The sequence below is a fragment of the Amphiura filiformis genome, unplaced genomic scaffold, assembly GCF_039555335.1.
Source record: "Amphiura filiformis unplaced genomic scaffold, Afil_fr2py scaffold_29, whole genome shotgun sequence".
Classification (NCBI taxonomy): domain Eukaryota; kingdom Metazoa; phylum Echinodermata; class Ophiuroidea; order Amphilepidida; family Amphiuridae; genus Amphiura; species Amphiura filiformis.
Window position 1 is genome coordinate 670473 of NW_027305493.1, and position 14920 is coordinate 685392.

General features: G+C 37.2%; 1 protein-coding gene across 1 annotated transcript; it reads right to left on the reverse strand.

Moving 5' to 3' along the window:
- Nucleotides 1-21: 21 nt before the first annotated feature.
- On the reverse strand, nt 22-14839 carry LOC140143820 (tyrosine kinase receptor Cad96Ca-like). Its single transcript, XM_072165631.1, has 9 exons — nt 14825-14839; nt 10569-10665; nt 9970-10080; nt 9388-9566; nt 6419-6541; nt 5756-5867; nt 4293-4389; nt 1494-1593; nt 22-562 (listed from the first exon to the last, which is right to left on the reverse strand). Exons 1-9 carry the CDS (start codon nt 14837-14839, stop codon nt 191-193), a joined length of 1206 nt encoding a protein of 401 aa, XP_072021732.1. The 3' UTR covers nt 22-190.
- Nucleotides 14840-14920: the final 81 nt, after the last annotated feature.

The window sequence follows — 14920 nt, forward strand, 5'->3', positions numbered from 1 at the left end:
CGAAGACTAAGATTTAGCGCTATACTTATTTTAATATAAATCCAGAAATATTGTTAATGGATGATAATATTGACAAAGTTCCTCAACATGACGCTATTGCAAAGGTCCGGTCTAATACGACATTATCCGTGATTGCGATGGCGGAACCATTAATACTATAACAGATGCTGTTTGTAACAGCGTTTGATGCTCAAAACCAAGCTGAAGGTTGTCGAGGAAGCGGTGGCTTTTTCTGCGTTTGACCTTCATCCACAAGTTTTGGGTCGCCTCTACCAGTTTTGAAGCCCAATGGTGATATGCCATCCTCTTTCAACCCTGTATCAACACTGTTGTTTTTCGCCATGGTAGCGGTTGTACCCTTACTTTCGCCGGTATTTCTAGAATCTCGCATGTCAGTGTTTCTAGTAACTAATTGTGTTGGTTGCTCTGGTTCATTTTCATACCCAGCGTTATCTTGTGCTGAACCTCGGGCAGATTGAGATGCGCTATGGCTCTGGCTGCTTTGGTTTGGCTCAAGATAAACGTAAGCTTCCTCATTAAAATCAGTCATCATAAGGTATCCCTAGAGACAAAACAAAGAAAAACGTTGTGATTTTTGATCCGCTCGACAGAAATCGTTTATTTCTAGGTACAAGGATTTGCAGTAAAAATATTCGTCTATATTTTAAATAGGCATGTTCAGAATATTGTGTTTTGTACTATACATTCAGACCTGTACCAAAATGATTCCTAAGTTTTGAGTTTTAACAATTTAAAAATTGTACTAGAGGTCTTGATATTAGAAGCAAAAAAAAAACCGCATTTTTACTTTTTTATTCACAACATATATACACGGACTTATTTCGGGCCTAAAATTTCACCTGCTTTATGCGAAAAAAAAGATATTTCTTCTCATACCCAAATCTCCATTTTGATACGATAAACTTGGGTACGAGGCTGTTGATTTGGTCAACAATCTTTAAATCAACCATTAGGGCACTTGAACGAAAGATTAAAAGGTTGATAAAAATGACCTGCATTGAGAGTCGGTCAAGTGTGGTGGAGGGCAAACAAACTATTATCATCCTCTGTGAATCTTTTGCGCGTTATTCAAACCCATGCTTTGTAAGGAATATTAGCACTCTGTAGGTGATATTTCATTTTCACGTGCTCCAATATCGTTGTTGTGCCTCTAGGGCTAGTGATCCGTGGCGTACATGAAACCTCCATATACTGAAGTGACAAGCAAATGGATCAACCTTGGGAATAGTTGTGATTTCTACTTACTGACAAATACCACATGACTGTAAACCGCCGCTATATAACCAGTTAGATGCCATAAGCGATTCTCCGGGCGCGAGTAGCGATCATGTCAAAACGGCTCTGCACTACCAAAGTAGTCATCAAAGCCGCCCGCTGTAGTCATTATAATGCAACGGGACGGTTCACAGTTTATCTCGGATTCGTTTGTATGCAGGAATAAAGACAATAATAGTGTTTTTCAGTATGCTTACCGTGGCGTTTCCAAGCATGTTTTCCAGCTCATCACGTAAGGTTTTAAAGGTTGGTCTGTCATTTGGGTTTGTCCTCCAGCAGCTTTGCATCATTTCATACCTTTAAAATATCGAATTGAACAACATTATCTGATCGTTTTTAATACAAGTAACTTAACTATACTAGGTTTCACCCTGGTGTGGCAGTGAGGTCATTGCGCATTGGACGTAGCCTCGAATCGCTAGCGTTCGCTCAAAGCGCTGGTGTACACACGCATGCGCTTAAAGTAGGGATGACCAATGAACCATCAACTTGATTAGAACACTCCCATAGACATGCAGGGAGCTCAACTGTGCACTGCTTGCACAGACATTTCTAAATTGATCTCATTCTTTTATTTTTCAATATTTTTCTGTAACAATTTTGGAAGTTAATGCCAATTATATTTTGTAACTATCTTGCAAATTACAGCAACATAACTTATTTCATTTTCCTGTAAGTACGAGTCAAAATTGGTCCATCGCCACAGTGCGCTTAATTGCCAGTGGCTGAGTTCAGCACTGCTCAAGAATGGCACAAAATATTCATGTCAATAATTTCAGGTGAAAAACGTAGCCTACTGAGCTGAAATTTGGTAGACTTGCCAGTAATACCTCTATCATACCCTCTGTAAAAAGGTTAAAATATTGAACAAGTAGATCTCAAGTTACAAATTAACCCACCAGCTTCCCTTTGAAAAATCCATACTCCTTTCGAATCACGCTAAGAAGACACCTTTCTGAACATAAATGTGAAGTTTCGTGCTCATTTGATGTATTTTTCACCTGATTTCAACCCTAAACGTTTTCTTATATTTAGGCCCATACCATCTACAACTTGCTGCTGGCTATACACCTATCCGACTTCGCCATTACTGCGGTGTCCCCGATGTAAAACTGCGGTGTCCCGAGGTCGGGGGTTCCATCCATTATTTATTTTGTGCTATATAGTATTGTACCCGGGAATTGTACACAACAGTGATATTCAATACACAATCATGAGTATTGAATTACGAATTAAATCTCCCGCTCTGGTACATCTGTGTTGCCGTCAATAGAGGGCCAAATACAGTAAACGCTTCTCGGATTGGTGTATACCTTGTTTAGAACTTTCAAAAGAAGTACCTGAATGTGCAACCATAACTGTTTCAAAATAGCCCGCGAAAGTCATGCAGGTAACTCCGAGGTCATGTATTGAATTGTTTTGAATGAGGAATACTACGGCAACCAGCACCTTTTGTTAGAAGTCACACATGAGCATGATGAGTGAAGTGGATAACCTCTATTGTTGTGAATGAGTCAATGACCTTCAATGACACTTAAGATTTAATTTGCATACACCTACTAATTGGTCAAATTAAACCCAATAACATCGAAATTTTTGGTTGTGAAAAAAAAAGTTTACCTGGACTTAGTGCAATTTTGATTTTGTGCCATATCGGCCATCTTGGATGATTTTTGGCAAATGTTTGCTAAATGCATGATTTCAATGCCTCGGTTTGAAAAAATAATTTATGCCATTGACTAGTAAAGTGCCATTTCATAAGAAACCCTTTGATACTTTCACAATATGCTTGTTTCATGTTTGCATATATGTTAAAATAAAGAAATATATAAAGGTAAATATATGCTTATGCCAATTTTGCTCCCAATTGATATTTTTGGACCTTGTCATTTTATTTCGTTCCAATGACCGGTCAGAATGGGAAACTTTGAAAATTCATAATTCGAAAAGTTTTTGACCGATTTTGACCATTTAACCACCAAAATACTTCTATTGATGAGTTCTATCCAGAAAACAATCTTTTGTAGCAATAGGGGCAACATGAAATTTTGACGGTTATCCCTACTTAAAGACGCCGTATAGATGCGCGAGCGAAACAGTTGCTTCAACCCGTAAGCAATTTGTATTCTAAGTTTTCATTGCTCTGCAGATCCCGTTAAGTTTTAAGCAATTTATCTTCATAGCTTTAATTCCAAGAAGTCATTTTCCCTGTCCCTGAGATTGCCAGTTTACATGTTTATCATACAGAAATGATATGACTATTCGATGGTGGAAACGGTTTCATCCAACTTTCCAGGAAATGGCCTTTTCATTCGCCTTTGGCAATGGCTATTAACAGGTTTGTACAGGGTGTCCCTGAAAGAACTGGATCGTCGGAAACTTATGTTTTTGGGTATTTAAGTGTCCAAACCAAACATAACAACATATGTGACCGTACAGCACGAATGAGCCGTAAATGTCCTCAATTGTATTCTGAGTTACAGTGTAAAATGGGCATGAAGGTCGTATTCATAGGTACCTCAATTTGGTGCTACGTGTATCTCATTTAATGAGATACACGTAGCACCAAATTGAAATACCTATGAATATGACCTTCATGCCCATTTTACACTGTAACTCAGAATACAATTGAGGACATTTACGGCTCATTCGTGCTGTACGGTCACATATATTAAAAATTAGGTAGTTTCGTAAAATTCTTATATATCAAGAACTGAGAGGTCAATTGTCAAAATTCAAAAAGTATATGATAGCTAATTATTTTATCATTTATTTCAAGAATCGCTGAACCAATCAATACTTGTCTTGTTTGTACTCATTTTAATGAATTTTGCATGCTGATTCCAAATATGGTCATGAAAATGTACAATTCTGAAATGTTCAGAAACGTGAAGAGAGTTAAGATCGAGGTAAACGCTGAAGCAGCGGTTAAACTTGGTGAAATTTGACACAACGGTAACAAACTAAGCACTATTAAGGCAGAATGTTATACTTACATTTCGTCACTACAATGTTTGGGTTTGGGAAGTCGGTATCCCTTTTGAATTTGGACAATAACTTCTCTTGACGAGAACCCCGGATATGGATGAGAACCTACAGAAAAAACATAAGATATTATAATATTAACTACAATCAAATCATTCATCATGACATTATAACACGCTACATTATATTTTTAATTTCAAAGCTAATCTAGGCATTAACAGCAATTATCTATTTACGTAACGCCGACGGGTTTACGCCAAATTAACAATTTACACACTTGAAGCTCTGCAAATCACTTTGAAGCTATATGTGCTGGTAAGGCATTTCATTATGCCTGAAGAGTAAGGGTGAGAAATGATCTAGTATGTGGGAGAACTAGTTGGATCTTTATTCTTGGGATTTTATAGCAGACTGTTTGATTAATCTAATATCTAGCGCGTTGGTTAACTGTATAAAACTCTGGGAGTATCTGACGTACGATATCCGGTGCTTACTAAACTTACAGGATAAAAGAGAGCGGAAACCAGATGATGGTGGATGCGATATCGCTATTTTATACGTCGCCATTGGATTAACACATAATCATGAAATCTTCACAAACAATTCTAAATTTGTTATGTGGTGTCAAAGCAAAATTATCTTACTCTAAAACCGCTGGGGTTCTGCAAAGTACCCCACTGCAAATATGTTAATTGTCCATTTATAATCGCTAACCGTGTATTGTGAATGGGGCTGTCAGCCCTGTATCTTCGCCAGCCTCGTACGTCCGTGTTGCGTGTCCTATGCCGCCTGGCGGAAACCTATTGCTTTGCGATGACCCCCAAGGTAATGTAGTAGGAGTTGGGTTCATTCTCAATGATGCCTATAATGCGATTCGAGTGTCCCGCGCGCCTCTGGATTTCATTATGTTGGGATGTTAAGATGGGGTTGTTTCAATACATGTAGAGCTTGCGCAGTACAGTATGCATATTCCATGTTGGATAAACCCCGGGAGAATAAACTATGGTTTTGTAAATTACATCCCTTTATGGGCTGTCTCAGGGGGTATCCCGCCGAAGCAGACGAAGTCGTTGGCTATGCAGTCTTTACCATTCTGGCGACCATGGGTGCTTATGGGTAGATCCTTGCTGATGGAGATGCCACGTAGATAAACACTGTCCGTCTCTTTTAGTGTTGTTATTAGAGATTTGGATGGAAACTTAAGGCAACTTTCTTATCTTAGAAAGTAGCTAGCAATTCCTACAATTAGTATTAATCATACTTGGCAGCACCAAATAGTAAATTATACAGTGTACCAATACTCTATACTATGCATGTCCATATTGAAAGAAGCTTCTGTATCTTCTTTAGACTAGTTATCTATAGTTATACTATTATGCTATATTATCATGATATATATATTTTATCTTGAAAAGGCCATTAGAGGTTGAAGTATCATTTGCGGCGTATTGGATAAGCTTATATTGGTACTTACCAAAGGTTACCAGTTCCCAAAGCACCACACCAAACGACCAGACGTCACTCTTAGATGTATAGACATTCTGTAACAAAGACTCAATCGCCATCCAACGGACAGGAACTCGCCCCTAAGTATCGAAGAAATGGACGAATGTCAAAATAGACGAATGCCATGCGCCAATAGACGAATGTCAAGGTGAAGTTCCTTCACACCAATTAATGGGACTACGCACTCTCATAATATACATTAACTAAAACTTTTATATTATTCATGCAAAAATGTATACATATTACATTTGGATTTCCATAAAATTTTCCCTTCAATTTACCACAGAACAAACAGAAGATAGCAGATAAGTATTTTTGGAACAATAGCTTAAAACGTGGCAATGTTTATCAAGATGTAGCCTTTTTGGTTATTTAAAAAATGAAAATCTTGGCGGATTTCTTATTATTATTTCCATTTACCATTTTGTCTATTGATATACTGAAGGCCTCATTGGAAGTAGTGGCGCCAATTGCAATGCAAAAACGTGACAAAACGACCTATGTACTGCCTGTCGGTTCAAGTCCAGACAAGTACATTGGCTCTTTGGAAATTTATGGTCAAAAAATACCCTTTATTATGAACAAAACTATTAGCTGGATATATGGATGTTCCTATTCTATCCAAACTTACCTTTGATTTCATCTCATATTGGTTCTCATTTTCCATGTCTCTTGCCAATCCAAAATCACTGAGTTTGCAAACCATGCCATCACCAAGAAGCACATTCCGACACGCTAAATCTCTGTGAACGCACTATATGAGAGTAAGTTAATCACACCGTCATCATCCCTATATCTTCGTGTTAAAAATTGCCGTGATAGTACGATGAATCCTCACGTTTTTCAATAGCTACGCATGGTGATTTTATTCGAGATAGGCCGAGCGACTTAGGCTAAGCATACAATTTGGGATTTTGAGAGCCTGCCACACTGTTTCTATTCTATGTTTTTACGATTTTCGCATGATCAGTATATGGCTGGCCGTAACCGCCACAACGTGGAGCTGCTACGCGTAGCTTACTTTTCGCTTCGCGGAGCTAAATTGACCAATCATGTTAGATCTTTTCATTACGCGGAGCCAGTGGATGCATCCTCGTTCCAGAGAGAAAAACTCTTGCCAAAATTAATGTTTACTATGGGGATTTTAAATGAATCGATTGTAAATAAACCACGACCAGTTGTACAGGATCAATACCATTGTTTGATTAGTGTATAGTCAATGTTACCTTGTATGCATGTGTCATGTGTGTGGCGTGTTTGTTTGTTTCTTTATCTACTGTGTCAGGCCAGGATCACTGACACCCACGGTACTGATACTGTCATACTATCACGGTGATCATATTGTTGAATGTTGTTGACTTTAAAATAATCATGATGCAGTCATGTCTACAGTAGAATTCACCACGACCTTTGAAGGACTTAAACCCCATTAAAAGCTATTAAACCAAGATAACACTCAATGAAAACAGCTCAACTATATTACATCAGATCTTCTCTGGTTAAATACACACTGCACTTGTGTCTGTTTTACCTGTGCAATGAGCAATGAGCTGGTATTATAGTTTCAGTTGGGTGAACGATTATAAAGCGAACGCAAGGTAACAATACTGTGGGCTTTTGTTTACGAAATGAGACAATAGTCTGCTTATTGTTAACCAGCGTTCTTGAAAATGAGAAGCTTAATGACTTAACACGGTTTAGAAATAATTTCTTCATATTTTTTGGTGTTATCTGTCGTTTACATATCCTTCCTAAAACACTAAAGTACCAATATTTCCAAACACCTAAATTAGCTAAAAATTTAGGACATGTTACAAAACTATATTTTCTAGAATTTCAGAGAATACTTTAAATATTGGCCGGTTATTTTTTACACAGTGACGTCAACTAGGCAATGGCCTATACTTCTAACATACACTATTTGTAGAGGTCACGCGTCAATGGTGAGCGCACTGAGTATTGTGTATAGGAAAACGGACAGTAACTACAGTATGTATGGCCTACTACTAGTATATAAAGTAAATCCGGACTGGTTTGCAGTTTGCTGAAGGTCGAATTCCGCAGGGGCACCGCGCAAGTTATACAAATTAGCTCCCGGCGATACACTGCAGATCGCAGAACTGTGTGCATAGTTTACCACCACTCTGCCTAGCTATATAGTTATGTACAATACTGTATGAGTTTCTTATGAGTGCATGTCCATCTTAATAATAAGTCAGTTCGTACTTTTCATAAACTACTTTTTGAATCATAACTTTCGTGACCGAGGATATCTTGCAACTACGTGACGCTCGTCTGGCAAATTCTTAATGAATAAATTCTCTTCACGTAATGAGTAAGTCGTACTTAATTGGTCAGTTTTACCTCCGAGTAATGAAAAACTCTAACATGATCATGATTGGTCAATTTGGCTCCACTGAGCAAAAAGTCAGCTATGCGTAGCAGCTCCACGTTGTGGCGGTTGCGGCCTACCATATCAGTATCCCATATGATATTTCTATTGCAAGAAAATTTTATTTGTTGTCAGGTTTTATCTTAAATGCACTAACTGGAAATTAAATACACTAATTAGTGAGGACCGGTATTTTGCTGTGGATATGTTTAACTGCAATTTGCGGGTAAAAAATTTGAAATCCTGGGTAAAAATTGTGATCATATTCAACTGTTTGAGAAATAATAATATAAAGGAATGTATGTAAAATCCAGCTGCAATACAATGTACATTATTGACACACTATCACTCTCTTTATCTACGCCAATAATAGAATATCGATTTCAATCGAATTGAATACAAACTCAGTTTTGAGTTTGTAGTTGACTACTAAGCGACCTAAGCGATCGATTGCTAGCCAATCAGATAGAACTCCTGTTCAGTAAAGATAGAACTCCTTTTCTTGCGTTCGGTGAAATACCACTCGCCCGTCGCTCACCAACGGAGTATTAAATTTATATTTATCGTATAGGACGTCGACACTGTGCGCTATCGTCGTAATCTAAGCCCGTCCTCGCAAAATTATGAAATCTCAGAGGATGTACGTACATCTAAAAAGTAACTTTGAGATGTACGCCAAAATGTCGAAAATTTGAGTTTAAGTGAAAGAAATGTTTCAAAAAAGAAAAATTAATATTACATTCAAACTTAATGCATAAGAACTTTATATGAATTGAAATAAAAGAGACATCCAAGTAACTCTTCAAAATGGCAGATAAACAAGGTCACTAACATGAGAGCAAAGGTTGGTCCGAATGTTGATACTAGTCATTTAGGTCCGATTCCATAGGTCCGAAGCTTGGCTAGTTGTCAGGCTTCCTTAGCCAGCAGGCTAGCCCTACCAATGTGGGTCAATTTTATTGGTTTATCTTTCTAGGTGATATACGATGTGAAATTGTAGGCACTAGTATAATTGCACTAATTGCCTAGGAAGCCTGACCACTAGCCATGGTTCGAGAAACCAGCTCTTAAAATGGCTCGTACATTGGAGGATACAAGAGGTTGGTGCCATCCCAGCCACTCGTTGGTTACTTGGTGAGGACTCTAACGAGTAAATAATTTTCATTAGGCCTGGTTTAGTGATTTGTTTTGTTATGTAGATAACTTACGTGTTTCGACGCTAGATACTCCATCCCGTTTGCGATCTGTGATCCAAACGCAAAGATGTCATTAGGTGACAAGCTCTCCACATCAGGCTGCAAATAACCATCCTCGCCCGTACGAATTCTGCTTAAATGGCTCTGTAAACTTCCATTGGGTGCATATTCCAGGATTAAATACATCGGCTCTAATGGTGATTGGAATAAAAGAAAATCCTATGTAATAATAAGGAACTAAAATATAAGTGTTTGTTTATATTTTGTTTCTTTCATACTACACTTTTTTATTTGTTTTTTATTTGCTTTTTTGTATTGGTTAGCTCTGATTTCAATAATGAACAAAGTTACAATTTAAATCCTAATGTGACATTTTTTTGTCGTTTTCTTTTCTTTGCACAGGGTATTGTAAATTATGTGCGATGATGTAGTTTGTATGGAGTTTGGTTGCAAACTATTTGTCTCAGGTTGCATTAAAATGTGCTCAGAACGCTAATAGATTAAAAGTTAATTGAAAAGAAGGAGGCAAAAAATTGCCAAATTTTAATAAATAAAATTAATCTTTGAAGAGAATTAGAAGCAAAGACATCTTACCGCCCTCAGTACAACAGCCGAAAAACGATATGATATTTGGATGTTTATCAAGTGATTTGTAGAGCTCCAATTCTTTAATAAAGTCTCTACGATCTGTGTCAGACGCGCCTTCTGTAAATAAATAAACCAATAAAATAATGAACTACAGATCCGGGCTACAGATACAGAGATATTATCATTAAAATAATTATTGATTGCAGTATAAAACTTCAGTCTATGTTCACACCCACTGTGGTAGCTTCGCTATAGGGCAAAATGCAGAAAATCTTCGTCGGACACCTGGTCCATTTCACTAAACTTTACGAAGCTTCGTAAGTTACCGAGAGCGTGCGTAACTTACGACGAGTCGTAAGTTTCATTTCACTAAACTCACTTACGAACGGCACCCTTCGTAAGTAATAGGGATTTACTACAGGGACCCTTCGTAAAGTTAAGTCCAGTAATGGGTATTCGTAACTTTGCGAATGGTTACTTGAGTTTTTAGATTTAGTGAAATGGACCCTTGTCAGTAATGTCAGGTTTTAAAAACAAATAGATGGTATACAGTATACATTATGGCTCTAATGACAATTTGTGTCAATGTCAGAAAATATACAAACCTTTCAACATTTTCACAGCTACTTTCGTCGCAAGCGATTTCTTAACGATCCCTACAGCTTCCCCACTGTGGACTGAGGCAAACGCACCATGACCAACCTCTATGGGCGGCCATGAGGGCCAAAAGGGTCTCAAAACCACACAAGGGTCTCAAAAGTATAATAAGGTCTCAAAAACACAGAAAGCTCTCAGAAACAAACACACAGTAATGTCTCAATAGCACAATACGGTCTCAAAAACAGAGAAAGGTCTTAGAAACAAACACACAACAATGTCTCAATAGTATATAAAGGTCTCAAAAACAGGGAAAGGTCTCAAATACAGAGAAAGGTCTCAAAAACAGAGAAAGGTCTCAAAAACAGAGAAAGGTCTCAAAAACAGAGAAAGGTCTCAAATACAGAGAAAGGTCTCAAAAACAGAGAAAGGTCTCAAAAACAGAGAAAGGTCTCAAATTCAGAGAAAGGTCTCAAAAACAGAGAAAGGTCTCAAAAACAGAGAAAGGTCTCAAAAACAGAGAAAGGTCTCAAAAACAGAGAAAGGTCTCAAAAACAGAGAAAGGTCTCAAAAACAGAGAAAGGTCTCAAACACAGAGAAAGGTCTCAAACACAGAGAAAGGTCTCAAAAACAGAGAAAGGTCTCAAAAAACAGAGAAAGGTCTCAAAAACAGAGAAAGGTCTCAAAAACAGAGAAAGGTCTCAAATACAGAGAAAGGTCTCAAAACAGAGAAAGGTCTCAAAAACAGAGGAAGGTCTCAAATACAGAGAAAGGTCTCAAATACAGAGAAAGGTCTCAAAACAGAGAAAGGTCTCAAAAACAGAGAAATGTCTCAAAAACACGTTATGGTCTCAGAAACACGTTATGGTCTCAAAAACACGTTATGGTCTCAAAAACATGTTATGGTCTCAAAAACACGTTATGGTCTCAAAAACTCGTTATGGTCTCAAAAACACATTATGGTCTCAAAAACATGTTATGGTCTCAAAAACACGTTATGGTCTCAAAAACATGTTATGGTCTCAAAAACACGTTATGGTCTCAAAAACACGTTATGGTCTCAAAAACACGTTATGGTCTCAAAAACATGTTATGGTCTCAAAAACACGTTAATGTCTCAAAAACACGTTATGGTCTCAAAAACACAGTTATGGTCTCAAAAACACGTTATGGTCTCAAAAACACGTTATGGTCTCAAAAACACGTTATGGTCTCAAAAACACGGTATGGTCTCAAAAACATGTTATGGTCTCAAAAACACGTTATGGTCTCAAAAACACGTTATGGTCTCAAAAACACGTTATGGTCTCAAAAACATGTTATGGTCTCAAAAACACGTTATGGTCTCAAAAACATGTTATGGTCTCAAAAACACGTTATGGTCTCAAAAACACGTTATGGTCTCAAAAACACGTTATGGTCTCAAAAACATGTTATGGTCTCAAAAACACGTTATGGTCTCAAAAACACGTTATGGTCTCAAAAACACGTTATGGTCTCAAAAACACGTCAAGGTCTCAAACCAGGTATTACAACCGACCGTTATATGTGCAGCACCGCATGCAGTATTGCACACATCCGCTTGCAGTTCCGCATGCGAAACTGCACATTCCGTCACGCACATCCGCATGCGGAACTACACATCCCAAATTGCATTTCCACATGCGGTGATGCACATCGGGATCCCCCTTTCAAAGAAACGAATGCCCCTAAAGTAGGCACTCGGATTGTAAAATAGGCATATGGATGGGTCATTGTTTTCAAAATTTTCTTAATTCCTTTTGGAAAATAGATCAACTTTGCATTACTGTAGCCAAAATGTTTGAAATTTCTCAAAAATGCTTGGTTGTAAGTTGTAAAAACTAAGGCAATTAATTTGTGTTAGATTTGGCCAAAACTTTTGGTATATCAATGGGTCCAAATTTCTTACAAAATTACGAGTTGGACTTAAAAGTTCAAATTCTTACATTTAACTGTGTAGTACCAAGACAAAGCCCAAGATTGGGGAAAATGTCACGCCGCTTGGCGCCGCCACTGCATGATGTGTGCGTTGCTGAGGGGTGGTGCAATAATTATGTGTACCCCGGGATGGTGAATTCTCAAAATGGTCTGCCAAAAATGGCTTGCCCCCCCCCACCTTTGGCCTTACCAAAAGATCTTTGCCCCCCCCTTTTTGACGTGCCAAAAGATTTTTGGGAACCTGAATGTAAAACCTTGTCTTATCATATAGTGCGATCGCAGCGAGCAAGAAATTTTGCATATTTGAACGTGTTCCTACACCTTTTTAGGGTGTAATATAGAAATGGTGCCAAAAATATCTGTGCCAAAAATTGCATGCCCCCCACCCCGCCGAAAAGTGCTTGGCCCGCCCTTTCGACCTGCCAAAAAAAATGCTTCCCCCTTTGGCCTGCCAGAAAATCTTTGCCCCCCTATAATTCACCACCCCCATTTCTGGGTACACATAATTATTGCACCACCCCTGACAAGTTCAGGCGTCTGGAGGTGTAATGAATTGAATAGAAATTTAGTATGAAATGGGTCTATTGAGAAAATGTACATCAGTGCATTTATCAATTTTGTCCAGGTATTTGGAACATGGGATCACTCAGGGTCCACCCCATATCCATGTTGGTATATCACTGTGGAGAATGAATCTTATTCAAAAATTGAGTTTTATTGGAATTCGATCAGCAGGCATTGCATTCACGGATTTGGACATTTCAAAACAACTTGCACCACCCCTCATCAAAACAAAACTTTTGGCAAAAATTGCAGTTTTACACCAATGCCTTTTTTATACCAAAGAAAAAAAAACTTCTTTGTGCAAGGGGTGAATGTGAAAGATAAAAAGCATCACAAAGAGAATATTTTGAGGCAATTTATTAATTCAATTGTTTTCAGCTCAAAAACATTAACATATTTTGCTTAAAATTGTTTTCCTGATAAATTTTGGCGTTTTTTTTTTCTTTCTTGTTTCACCCATTGCCATTAAATAAGCTCAACAATTAACTTGTCTAATATTGATCAGCCCTTACACAAGTCACCATGAAAACAAACACATAAATACATGTTAAATTGTATTCTTATTTATTGTCACTTTATTTTTCTAAACACACACAAAGTATTCCAACATGTGGTCAGTATACATGTATTATGCAAACAAAAATACACAAAGTTGTAAAACCTAAAACAAGTGTTACATTTTTATAATATTAATACAATTGTTATTTAAAATTATCAAATTTTACTGGCAGTGTCTGTATTATTTTGAATATGCATACTTAACATTAGATCCACTGTCAACATGTCCTCTTTTAAGAGCCAGCTCTCTGAGTGGTACAAGAACAAACTAGAGGAGAGTTTTGATGCTCTTGGGTTACATGTTGCCAGTGTACTGGTTGTAGGCTTGTGTAGGTTTTTTTTCCTTTTGGGAGGGGGAGGGGGTGTCCTCAATGTTTTGATCCATGGTGGGACTGTCCTAGAGGTGCTTTGCACCTGTTAGTCCTTGCCTTTCACTGGTGTAAAATGTTATCTATACTTCCTTTTTTTTGTATGTACTTTTGAATATTCATGTGCAATATATTTTGATGTTATATTATAATTATTGTATATACATGTACCAGTGATAAAGTGTAATAAATAAATAAATAAATAAATAAATAAATAAAAGACTAAATAAAATAAATGAAATACAAGAATCATAACAAAGCAGCCAGCATTGTGGAAATGGCAAAATTCAAAGACTTTCACATGTACATTTCACATTCTTAAAATTCAGCAGAACTAGTAGAATAACATATTCTTAACAATTTTATGAAATGTAAATTCCAAACAAAATATATAATCTTTAAGCCCTAATATTTCACAGGGTCAATGAGAAAAAATATGGACTTTCCACTGATACCAAAATCACCATTTTGATGGAGAAAAGTGGAGCTAGAGATGAGATGGTTGATAATACCATCCTCCTTTAATTCCCAGGGCTAGAAGAAGAAATAAGGATTTTTAAAACAATTGAAACCATTTAAATTTTTTGACCACTATACAAAGGTGATAAGCAGGGCCTACTTTTACCCCTTCCTATTATTTACTTAAAACCCTATATTTATATTGAAAAGTGTGTTCTTAATTTCTAATTAATATAAATTTTGATTTCATATATTCACAATCTACAATTCTGAACACATTTTCAGGAAATTGCTCAACACTGTGCTGATTTACCAATAACACTGTCCAGTCCACAGGTACATCATACATGACCAACCAACAGCACTTCCATCTTTGCTAGAGCTATAATACAGTTATAATTAGAGTATGTAACATGTGCATACTTCTAGGTTAATAAATGCATATCACCAAG

What these genes read in the sequence shown, in the direction of transcription:
- LOC140143820 (XM_072165631.1), bottom strand. An exon ending in AGCTGTGAAAATGTTGAAAG is followed by an intron (nt 10,081 to 10,568) that starts GTTTGTATATTT and finishes ATTTATTTACAG; the next exon opens with AAGGCGCGTCTGACACAGAT. An exon ending in AGTATCTAGCGTCGAAACAC is followed by an intron (nt 6,542 to 9,387) that starts GTAAGTTATCTA and finishes ACTCTCATATAG; the next exon opens with TGCGTTCACAGAGATTTAGC.